The sequence below is a fragment of the Austrofundulus limnaeus genome, unplaced genomic scaffold, assembly GCF_001266775.1.
Source record: "Austrofundulus limnaeus strain Quisiro unplaced genomic scaffold, Austrofundulus_limnaeus-1.0 Scaffold2, whole genome shotgun sequence".
Taxonomy (NCBI): Eukaryota; Metazoa; Chordata; class Actinopteri; order Cyprinodontiformes; family Rivulidae; genus Austrofundulus; species Austrofundulus limnaeus.
The window spans coordinates 8,884,740-8,897,023 of NW_013952404.1; the positions used below are offsets into that span (position 1 = coordinate 8,884,740).

The window sequence follows — 12,284 nt, forward strand, 5'->3', positions numbered from 1 at the left end:
ATAACTTCATTTCTGGTCATTTATGGTTGATTTCTTTGTATGTATGGATCACTTGGGTTGTTACCAACATCTGGTGAAAATTTCATGTCACTAGCACCTCTAGTAATATATTTACTGAGAAAAATGTTGACGTGTTCAATACTTATTTTACCCGCTGTAATCTAAATTCTCTCMACCTTTTTTTATTGTCGTTTTACAAACAAACAAGCCATCTTTAAAACATTACCAAGCTCAAGGATAACCCTTTAGATGTGTAGTTAAAAAGACACATGTCACAAAACACAAGCTATACACAAAATATGAAAATGTTTCAAAGTTTAAAAAGAAAAATAACATTCYGTAATTCCAGGAATTTCTGTCTTTGCCATTCATGATCTCTTTATAGAATAATTTAACATTTTCTGCCTACATCATTTTTTAAATTTATTTCCAGCTGTGAATTCACTGACATTCTCTCATATTAGGTTTTTTTATTTTTTTTTACAGCAAAAGTCCCTCAGATGTTTAGCGGATCCCAACTTAAAAAGCTTCATGAATTTTTGAATATTTTAAATAAAATAAAACTATTTCAAACAACTATAGGAAAATAAGCATTTTCAGTGTTTTCATAAAACATCAACAGATTTTGCTCCTAAAATCTCAGTGCAGCATTTTAGTCGAACTCAGATCTGTTTTTTTTTTTTATGTGGCAGTTTTCTGGACTGCAGTTTTGCAAAGTTTATGTTTGTGTTTAAAGAAAACGATCACGTTCCACTTCTATAAACGATTAGTTTTATTGTTTGTAGACAAACTTTCTTTCTGCTCTTTCAGCCACTTTGTGATTATTTATTGTGCGACAGTTTAATCCTCCAGTTATTTTGAGTCTTTGTTCCCCCCAAAGATATAATGATACTGATTAGACGTTTTCAGCCGTTGCTTGAAAGGAGGAAAATGAGAACAAGTCAGAAGAAAACCAAATTATAAGGCTGATGTGGTGGGCAGGAGGGACTTTTTAAAGGCTTCATGTTGTCTTTCCGTTGACTTTGTAATTATGAAAAGTTTTTTTGTACATATTCTGCCACTTCTTGAAAATGATCTGCGCTGCTTGTGTGAGATAATAATAGCTGTTAGACCTAGCAGGAATAAAAGAAACTGAAAAGTCTCCATGGAAACCTTTGGGCATTGTCGCTGTGTTACGCTGTAAATACTTTATTATTTTCCTGTAGCCAAGGTTACATTTTTATAGCTTAATCTTAAGTGATTCACTGAGCTGGGGACGGAACTGAAGCTAAAAACTTCAGTGTGTTTTGGTTCACTCAAACAAGTTTTATTTTGGTATTTTTATAAAACAGCAAACGCACCTGATGAATTCACATTTATCTCTGGGCTATATTCTTTTTATTATTTTACGTTTTATTTTCACTGTAGCAGATTTTTCATTTAATTGAACAGAAACAAAAAGGCCATAATTACTGGTGAATATTGAAGCTGTAATAAATGTAAAATCAACTTATGTTATTAATATAATTTTTTACCTGTGTTTCTYTGTTTTCATGTGTCTGTTAGCAAAATATCTCTGTAGCCACTGAAAGTATTGTAATAAAACTCTCATAGAATAGTCACTGGATGTACGTCTACAGCTGATTAACTTTCAGAGTTAACTTGACTGAAGACGGCCGCCACAGCTAATCAAACTTAACCGCCCTAGAAATGGTTATCAGTCTAACAGTTGTGCAGATATTAAGGTAAAATTGGGTGTGGTAGTAGCTGACACTGATTCCCAATACATGCTGAGAGTGCTAACAGATTGCACAAGGACTTTGTTTAAATCTGTGAATTAATTGTTGCAGTAAACCTTATTTGTTAGCAAAATGTCTTCAGAATCACTGAATGCATTTTAATGAAACTTTTAGAAAGTAGTCATTAGACTTTCATCTACAACTGATTAACATTTGGACTCAAACAAATCAAGATGGCCGCCACTGCCGACTGGTATTAGACAAAAAAAAATCAGTCTATTTATCATCATTAATATTATCATTATTGGTTAATTTCATTTTCGATCAATTCAGTTAAAATCCATATACAATAGAAGAAAAATACAAATCACAAATAAAATAAAAGGCAGCAGAAAGAAGAAAAATGTCATAATATCTGCCTCTTCTTCTCCCTAAGAATAATTCAAACAATAGTAATTTACAAAAAACAAAACTAAAGAAAGACATCAAATCCTTGTCGATCAACAATTCTTTTAGATACACGTTATATATATACTATTTCAAATTTATTTAACAAACCAACTTTTATCATTCTCTTTAACATAAACATTAATCTGACTTTTTTTAACATCGCTCTTATTCCATAATCTTATTCCTTGGATTGAAGCACACTGTTCCTTCAAACTGGTTCTTAATTTAGGTTTCACAAACATCTCTATCCCCTTGAGATTGTAATAACTTTCTCTCTCAATGAAATATAACAGGATGTTTTAAAGGAAACATGTTTTTGTGAGCCTTATACATAACCTGTAAAATACTATAATCAAATTTTAATAATTTCAATTGATAAAATAATGTATTTGATGTGTGACTGTAGTGTTTTCTGGTGATAGTTCTTATAGCTCTTTTCTGTAAAACAAAAAAAAAAAAGGATTTGTAATTGTTTTATATTCTTTTCCCCAGACTTCAATACAATGGATCAAGTGTGGAACAATTATTGAATTATACAACATATAGAGATATTTATCACTGAATAACTCCCTTACTTTGTACAGTACTGTAATAGATTTAGCTATTTTTGTTCTTAAATAATTTATGTGAAATTTCCATGTCAGCTTTTCATCAGACACCCAAAACCTTCACCTAACTGACTCTACAAATCCCAACACCATCGATAGTTTTTTTCTATTATTAAATATCATATAGTTTTATTCAGATTTAATAATAATTTATTAAGTTGAAACCAAGTTTATATTTTCACAAATTCTGTCTGCATCATCTCCAACATCCGTTCTATATCTTTACCCAAATTTTCGAGATGTTGAGCTCAAACTTTGTGTGATAGAAGCCAACAGTGATTTAAAACACATACCAGGGGGGAGAAACTGGTAGCAGTCTGTCATTTCTCAACACAAGCTGATATTCATGTGGATTTTTCACCGACCGATCTTCTCCCTCCTCTGTCAGGGTGATACTCCCATGGACACGCTGCGTCAGTGGCAGAGGACGTATCGCAGAGAGCTGGACGAGGACACCAGACAGGAGTGTGTCCTCACAGAGGAACTGCTGAGGAAGGCTCTGGCAGGAGGAGGTGAGGTTATTACGTCACGTTCGCCTTGCTTTTCATRTTGTCTTTTTGTTTTTGTCGTGCCATTTGGAAACCTTGTTTTTCTTCTCCCTCGCCTGTGGCAGTTCCTGCTGCTCCGGCTGCAGCCGAGCCTTTCGATGCCCTGCAGGACAGCCAGCTGTTTGACGCGGAGAACTCTGAGATGCTGTCGTCCACCGGAGGGGGCTGTTCCTCCAGTCAAGCGTGGCCCGGACGCTGTGGGGGCTCACAGGGGAGACCCACCAGCCCTAAACTTCGCGAGACAAACGCCTCCTCGCAGAGGCGCAGAGCCAGAGGATCAGAAGCTGCCGTTCTGTACGGGGTAATGTTTCAGACTGTTTCCTGTGTGAAACACATTCACCCAAATGAGCTGTAAGGATTATTACAGCAGATTAAAATCTGTGTGCTTCAGACTAACAGCAGCAGCTCAGAGGACAGTGACTCTGACGGTCCGGTCAGCCCTCTCCGTCCTGTCCGGCCCAGACCAGCTTTCCCAGCAGCCCCGAGTCAAAACAAGGAGCCCGCTGCGACCCCCGGCTCGAGCCGAGAGGGCCCCAGGGAGACCCCCACGTCTTCTGTGTTCGAACGAGAAGAGTACCACAGCGCCATCCGTGGCTTAGGCAGCGCCAAGACCCGTCTCCAGGGCGTCTCGCAGCCTCAGCTCTCCAGCACCCCCGCTGTTCCATCCAGCAGTAAACCGGCTCTGGTTCCGGAGGACGAGTATCTGGCTGACGACTGGCTGGACGATGATTTGGGGGAAATGCAGCCAAAGAAAAAGAAGATTCGAGTGGAAAATAATGAATCCCGAAGGGAGGAGGCTGCAAAAAGTCAAACCAGGCAGTTCAACTCAGACACGTCCCGCAGAGGTAATGATGCATGCTTTGATTTTTTAAAAATCTTTTATTGGTTCATTCTTTTATTTTACTTTGTCTTTTATTTTGTTGTTTTGTTTCCCCTCCCAGGCCCTGCAGGGAGCTCGTCCTCAGGGGGGTTCTCTCAGAGGAAGAACGGCTCGCTGAGGCCTCACCAGGTGAAAATAACTCAGACGCCAGGTACGGTGAGGTTAGGCAGGCGAGAGGTCAGCAGGTTGCGCAGTCCCACCGTCGCAGACGATGACGACACGAGACCGGACACGCCTCCACACGTGCACTTTCAGGTAAGAAGCAAGGCTATAATAGTTTTGGATTTTTCATTATAGTTCAGTTTTATTTCGTAGTGATGTTTTTCTTTTAATTCAGTTAATCTTAATTAGTTTTTACAGTCAAATCTCTAGTTTTTATTAGTTATTATTAGGGGTGTAAGAAAATATCGATACACTGAAATATTGCGACATTTCGTTTTCCGATACTGTATCGATATTCTAAAGTCCTGTATCGATATTTAATTAAGGTTTAAAATGTCAACTTTCCTGCCAGCCGTTCATTTTTATGTTGTAGTTCAGCCTCTGACCACTAGTTGGCAGCAGTGAGCCAGKCARTTGGCTCCTCTACCTCTTGAGCWCRAGAGAGTAAGGGTAGRAMTAGCATTGTGAGTAAACATTAGCTTCATGCTCCGATAGCTGAATCTGAGCAGAAAAGACCGACACCCTCTGCCTTCTAAGCTGAGGTAAGGTTACGAACAGTTACTTATTTGTCAGAATGMCTTTATTTTAAATGAAATTAAGTGTCTCGTGCACTCTTTTTTCCAACTTTAGTCAGTCTTCATGTTACAGAAGGCTAGCGCATGTCTATATAATAGAATTTTCTGAGACAATGAATTTTGGTTTTTCTTTTTGTTTTCCAGTAAGAGGTTTTTATTTAATAGAATTTTTGGACCAAAATAAATCGCAATATATCACCTTACTTACAGTATCGCAATATATCGTGTATATCGTATCGTGACCCGTCTGTCATGATATGTATCGTATCGCCAAATTCTTGCCAATACACAGCCCTAGTTATTATTGCATTATTGTTAGTTTTGTAAAAAGATTATACAGTTCTAGTTAGCTATCATTTTTTCATTTCATTATGGTTTTTATTTATTTTAGTTAACTAAAGTGTTTTTTCAACTTCAGTTTTTTTTATTTAATTAGTTTTAATTAACTATAATAAGCCTGTTATTTTTTTTGCGTGTCATGAAACACTAGCACCGTGCAGCTTACCTTTTGTGAACTTGTGGAAATATTTTTTCTTTAATTAATAATATTAAATAACTCATTTGAGTCACTGCAGTCATTTGTAAAAAGCAACATTTTTTTAGCCTTCATCTCAGGCGCCGGTGGCTCCCATGCCCACGTCTCTTCCTCCGCCGATAAGGATGAGGGTCAGAGTGCAGGAAGATGTGTTCCTCATCCCGGTTCCACAAAGGTTGGTGAATAATTAGTTGAAAAATTCTCATCTGGCCGTTGGAAAGCTTCTCAGGAGAACTTTGAGGCTGGCTGAGCCGTGCAGGTGGATTAACAGGTCGGAGCTGTCGGTGTCGTCCCTCCTCCTTGTGTTTCAGCGAGGCGGACTCCTGCACCGTGCTGTGGCTGTGTGAGCAGGCAGCWCAGCGTTACTACCAGAAGTGTGGCCTCCTGCCTCGTCTGTCGCTGCAGAAGGAGGGAGCTCTGCTGTCTCCGCAGGACCTGCTGCTGTCTGTGCTGCACACCAATGAAGAGGTGAGGATCGACCATCACTCTGAAAGACCTAAAGCTTATCCCTGCTGCTCTTTCTTTTTTTTTTTTCCTGTTTTTCTTTTACGGCGTATCAGTTCTTGGTTTTTTCTGTGCTCCAGGTTCTCGCCGAAGTTTGCTCCTGGGATCTCCCCCCTCTCCCTGAGCGCTACAAGAAGGCATGTCAGAGTCTGGCCGTGGGTGAGCACCAGATACAAAATGGCTTTTTTTTTTTTTTAAACATCCCTTCCGTCATGACGAGACGTGCCTCCATCTGTGTGCAGAGGAGAACAAACGCGTCACCCGYCTGTGCGAGTTGCAGGACGGGAGCTCCTCCCTGTCGGTTTGCGGCCTTAGTTTAGCCCCCTCCTCCCTCAGCCCGCTCCTGCGCGCCCTCAAGCTGCAGCCCAGCCTCACCGAGCTGCGCGTCTCCGGCAACCGGCTCTCAGACGACCTTTTCCCCGAACTGGTGGCCATGACCATCACCATGCCTCGACTTCGGCTGCTGGACGTGTCGGCCAATTCCATCACGGGGGACGGTCTGGAGACGGCTGTGAACGCTCTGAAGGGACGGAGTAGTCCCGCCTTCCCGGTGAATCACTTTTTTTTTTGCTTTTGATATTAAATTTCATCCCAGTCAGGTACAGAATGTTCACAAAATATACACTTTATCAGAAAATGTTTAGTTGTTTATATTATTAAATGCTAAAAATGTCACATTATGTGTAATAAGAAGAGTTACACACATTTGCAGCAAATGTAAACTCAAAACTTGAGGTGTATTATAATTAGTTGGTTTCATTTTCTCGTGCCTGACGACACACGCAAACAGAATCTGATCATGTTAATTTAAAATGCATCACCGCTAGAGAAAAACATGCAAGACTAATTTAATGTCAGTTAATTAATTAATGAAAGTGTGAAACTCTGGTGCAAAACTCTGTGTCACGTCAGAATGTATGAAGTTACATTAAAAAAAACATTTCATTTACGTTTTGGAGGTGAAACCTCACAGCTTCAACTGTTGCCACTTTTCTGTCACACGTTTATTTTTGTTTGTGTGAGTGGTTCACAYCTACGCGTTCTGTTAATGTGTCGCCAAKCAAACCTGAACACTTTCCTGTTTGATCTGAATGAGTTTGCTGCTTCACAGCTCTACAGCTGCACTCATTACTGTTTTCTGCTCATTCCACTGGCTTCTTGTTAGCTTCAGCTGGTTAGCACGCTGATCAGCTCATCCATTTTTCTTCTGTACYCTTTTCAGCACTAATCTTATTCRACAAGWATTGTGTGATTTCAACAATTCAWATATCAAAACATTCAACTCTTTCAGGAACTTTCAGRTGTGACTTTTGGTATTTTCAGACTTCATACTTTTTTCAGCAGTTTAGCTTTTTCTGCCTTTTTGTTGCAAATGAATGGGGCTGTCTTTAACATCCTTAAAACCCTTCAAGATGTTTATAAATCTTGAAGTTTTCACCTTTTTGTTCTACTTTTTAAACTTAATGCCAATTTCAGCTTGCTTCAGCTCTCTTCTAATTTTTGCTCTTTTCTCATATTTCAGCTATCTTTCTGCTATTCTTCTGCTGATTTCTACTTTTTGTGTGCCCACAATAACTTTCTGCTAATTGTAGCTTTTTAATGTTTTCTTTAGCTGCATTTTGCTAATTTTAGCTCTTTCTGCTGTTTTGGCTACGTTTTTAGCTTATTTAAGCTAAATTCCCCTTTTTGAGAATTTCAGCTGCTTCCCGTTTAATTTAGCAAACTTGGTATTTCTGCTTTTTTGTTCTAATTTAAAATTTTCAGATACTAAAACTAGGGCTGCCATGATTAATCGATTAATCGATGACTAATCGATTATTAAAATAATAGATGACTAATTTAATAATCGATTAATCGTTTTCTTTTTTTGTTGTTGTTCTTTACTTTGTTTTTCTCTCCAAACTGCTTTGACACCTTCCACTGCCACATCTGCCTTTCTGTCCTTGACACACATGCACAGAAGTGGTAACTGGAGTAGGCCGTGGACGTCACAAGACATTATACAGACAGGCTCTAGTAGCATGGCTAGGGGTGTAAGAAAATATTGATACACTGAAATATCACGATATTTCATTTCCCGATACTGTATCGATATTCTAAAGCCCTGTATCGATTTTTAATTAAGGTTTAAAATGTCAACTTTCTTGCCAACCGTTCATTTTTATGTTGTAGTTTAGCCTCTGTCCACTAGTTGGCAGCAGTGAGCCAGCCATTTGGCTCCTCTACCTCTTGAGCACCAGAGAGTAAGGGTAGCATTAGCATTGTAAGTAAACATTAGCTTTTCTTTTTTTTTTCAGTAAGAGGTTTTTATTTCATAGAATTTTTGGACAAAAAAAATCGCAATATATCACAATATATTGCCTTGCTTACAGTATCGCAATATATCGGGATATATCGTATCGTGACCCCTCTGTTATGATATGTATCGTATCACCAAATTCTTGCCAATACACAGCCCTAATCATGGCTACCCAGCAACGGAGCTCAAAAGTGTGGGATCATTTTAAGAAAATGAAAGAGAAACCTGTGCAATATCTGCAGAGCAGATCTTGTCTTCCACAGCAATTATTTTTAGTTAGCATATAGCTAAAATCTAATGATGGTTATATAATAGCAGCTGCATTCTGACATGATAAGCTCTACGTTTTATATTCAATTAAAGTGTGATTTGATTAGTCGACTAATCAAATAAGTGATCGGTGATTAATCGATTATTAAAATAATAATTTGTGGCAGCCCTAACTAAAACTATTTTCTTCTAATTTCAGCTGTTTTCACTGTTTACATCTAATTGCAACTTTTTGTACTGCTTATTTTTTTTATTTATTTATTTTGTCAATATGTGTAATTTTACACTCCTGTCTCCTTTTTTTATTTATTTTTGCTATTTGTAACTTGTTTCTGCTATGTTCTGATGCATCTCAGTAATCCAGGTAGAAAAAAGAAAAATATGTACCGTACGTCCTCTGGACGGAACGTCTCATTAAAGAAGAACCCGTCCAGAGGACTTACATATTTTCCTTTTTGATTGTTTCTGCTACTTTTAGCTTCTTTGTGCAAAGCTTTTCAGCTACTTTTTAACTCTTTTCTTCTAGCCTCAGATGTTTTATTGTTTTCATGAATTTGTGGTTGTTTCCACCTCGTAGCATCTGGAGGAACTCGACCTCAGCGTGAACCCTCTGGGGGACTCCGTGTCCGAGTCGTTGTCCTGTCTTCTGTCCTGCTGTCCTCTGCTGTCCAAGCTGTCTCTGCAGGCTTGTGGTCTCACCGCTCGTTTCCTTCAGCAGCATCGCCTGCTGCTCGCCAGCGCTCTGACAGGTGACACGACTCATATTTTTAATTTAAATTAGTGTCTGATTTAAGAAAGCGTTGCAGCATCTTCAAGCCTGTCCCACGTGATGAAGCGTTTCATTTTTAAGATGAGTTTTAACATTCAGACAGAGTGGGGGTTACAGTTTTAAGCCTTGCGTGCTCTCTCTCAGGACTGGGCCACCTGAAATCAGTGTCTCTATCCCACAATGCACTGGGCTCTACTGGTTTTGAGCTGGTTCTGAAAACTCTGCCCCTCCACTGTCTCACACACCTGGACCTTTCCGCTGTCTGGAGAGGTCCTACTGATCACCTGGCGCTGGAGCACCTCACCAAGATCTTGTCACAGGTACACACACATACACACACAGGTCTGGTTTGTATATCCCCGTGAGGACCGTGCATTMACTTCCATTCATTTTTTGGTAATTTTATATCCTAACCCTGACTGTTTGCCCTAAAATTAACCTCACAGGTACCTACCTGACCCTAAAACTAACCARCCATTGGTCCTAAACCCGACCCCCCACCCGTAATTTGCATTCGGACCCGTGTGGACTGGGCATTGGTCCCCACGAGGCTGCTTTTTCAGGAAAATTGTCCCTACGATGTTGGAAAACCAAGGCCACACACACACACACATTACTGTACTCAAACTGAGGACTTTGTATTGACTTCCATTCATTTTTGTAACTGCATTTATGTCTAAACCAGACATTTTCCCTAACTCTAACCATTACTAGTTTATTCCTGACCCTAACCTGAACCAAAACTTATTTCACATCACACCTATAAACCTAACAAGTAGAGCTGCAAACAAACTGAGTGGGACAAGGTCCTCACTTTACAACAAAAACCTCACTTTGATAGTAACTATTTTGCAAGTGGTCCTCACTCTGTAGTAGAAACAAGTACATGCACAAAGCTGGGTCCAGCTATCTATATGGGGACATTCCATTGACTTCCATTAATTTCTACAGCCTAACCCTGACCCCCTACTCTAATACTAACCTCACAGGTACCTACCTGACCCTAAACCTAACCCAAACTCAATTCCCCCAAATGGGGACTAGGCTTAGGTCCCCATAAGGACCAGTCGATCCCCACAAGTAGGTGTGTAGTCTAAAAATGGACCTCATATGGTAGGAAATACACGCCCACACAGACATGCACACGCAGTGTTTATCATTAATGTCCATATATATAAATATAATATATGTGTCTGTGTTTTGTTTTGTTTTTTCAATTTTATAGGAGGAGTGTTCTCTGACCCACCTGAGTCTGGCATCAAACGGACTGACGGACAGCAGCGTCACTGTCTTGTCCAGGTTTGCATTTTCTTTTAGTCAATTGTTGGAGAACCTGCCTTTATTCCGTTTGTCTCTGCAGCTGTTTTTACCTTTTTGTTCAGGTGCCTGCCTTTATGTTTGACTCTGGTGAGTCTGAACCTGTCAGGAAACCCGTCTGTGACCTCGGCCGGACTCCAAAGCATCCTGACGTCCACGAGAGAAGCTTCCCGATCACTGACGCTTTTAAACCTTCAGGGTGCGTGTTGTTCAGTAATCACATGCTCATCAAATAATGACAAAACAAAACAAGCACAAGAACCAACTGGTCGAAACAAATATTCACTTTTCAATTCATGCTAATATGTTTTGTTACCTTTTTGTTCTTTGTTTATGTAGATTTTCTGACTGTACGCGAAGGCATTCAGAGTCGATACTAAAATTAAAACAAATCGTTTTTGCTATTCTTAAAAAAAAGCTACTCGTGCAGTTTGCCTCATTATAAATTCTGGTGGGAAAAAAATCCTCAAATTGTTTTATTTGTAATAAAAAAAAGGAAAAGGAGCTGGATTCAACTATTTCATTAGTTTCATTTGTCTTTTTAATTACTTAAATTGAAGATTATAGTAAAAAAACTTTAAAAACAATAAGTATAGTTTAACTGTCTTCCAACAAATTCAGGAAGCTGAAAAATAAAAGGGTTTTATGTTTTGTTGCTGTTATTTTTATTGTTTTCTTCATTTCATTTACTCCGTTTCAAGATCTAAAGTTATTAGGTGTTTTATTTCAGTTAAAGTAGAGAAATTATTATTAGCTTTGGTGCAAAACTAAATTTATTTTTCATCATCTGTACAATCTGACATGAAAATGCTGCAAAATTCTGGTTTTGCTCAAAGACTCAAGAAGGTGTAGTTACAGCTGTGGTGTAAACTTTAGGTAAATGTTGAAATGATGAGTTTTAGACACCAAACAGGTTTAGTTATAAAAAGATCAGCAGAAATCTCCCATTAAAAACCCTAAACGTTTGTTTCATCATCAGGGTGTCAGGTGTCCGGCCCGTGGGACCATGGGGCGCTGGATGGTCTGTCAGGGCTGGTCAAGGACCTCCGTCTTTGCTCTCAGAGTCTGAACAAACTGGACCGAGACGCCTTGAAGCAGAGCTGGCACACGGGTCACTCAGACGCACACTTCCTAGACCGAAACGCTAAGTTCCTGCTCTCCGCTGCCACCCCGTCATGACGATGAAGCGGCCATTGTTTTACCCTCACCAACACACAGTTTGGTGCCACGTTTTGTATTAAAGGTGATGTTGGATTTAAGTGACAGAAAGCTCAATAAAGAGCATCCTCTGTAAATAACTCGTAGATTTTTATCATGTCTGTTTTAATATCCCACTGTATAACTGTGATTTTAATTAAAACAATTTAATAGTCAGAATGGAGTTTCTGACCTTCGTCTTTGATTAAAGGACTGTTTATTTTTGTTTTATGTTCAATCCGTGTATACTTTTACTATAATCTGCATGTTGGGAAGGTCTGTACCAATAAATGATATTATCCACAATCGTATGTGATACTGAGTGGTGCTCAGTATGTGATGAGGATAATGCTCGGCCGTTACTACACCAAATTTTAGTTCAACGTCTGTAAAACTGACTGAGTTCCAGTCATTTTTGTGTCTCCCAAACTAGGCTGGGTGTGACGGCCATC

General features: G+C 39.3%; 1 protein-coding gene across 1 annotated transcript in view; it reads left to right on the top strand.

Moving 5' to 3' along the window:
• The window catches only part of tonsl (tonsoku-like, DNA repair protein), a 20,083-nt gene extending 8,025 nt beyond the window's left edge, over positions 1-12,058 (top strand). Inside the window, exons 16-28 of the mRNA XM_014014870.1 lie at positions 3,165-3,288; positions 3,390-3,625; positions 3,716-4,169; positions 4,266-4,459; positions 5,545-5,651; positions 5,788-5,944; positions 6,061-6,139; positions 6,223-6,530; positions 9,127-9,298; positions 9,463-9,638; positions 10,544-10,617; positions 10,701-10,834; positions 11,615-12,058. Coding sequence (XP_013870324.1) covers positions 3,165-3,288; positions 3,390-3,625; positions 3,716-4,169; positions 4,266-4,459; positions 5,545-5,651; positions 5,788-5,944; positions 6,061-6,139; positions 6,223-6,530; positions 9,127-9,298; positions 9,463-9,638; positions 10,544-10,617; positions 10,701-10,834; positions 11,615-11,814 — 2,415 coding nt within the window. The 3' untranslated portion in view covers positions 11,815-12,058. The remainder of the gene's footprint in view (positions 1-3,164; positions 3,289-3,389; positions 3,626-3,715; positions 4,170-4,265; positions 4,460-5,544; positions 5,652-5,787; positions 5,945-6,060; positions 6,140-6,222; positions 6,531-9,126; positions 9,299-9,462; positions 9,639-10,543; positions 10,618-10,700; positions 10,835-11,614) is intronic.
• The last annotated feature ends 226 nt before the right edge of the window (positions 12,059-12,284 follow it).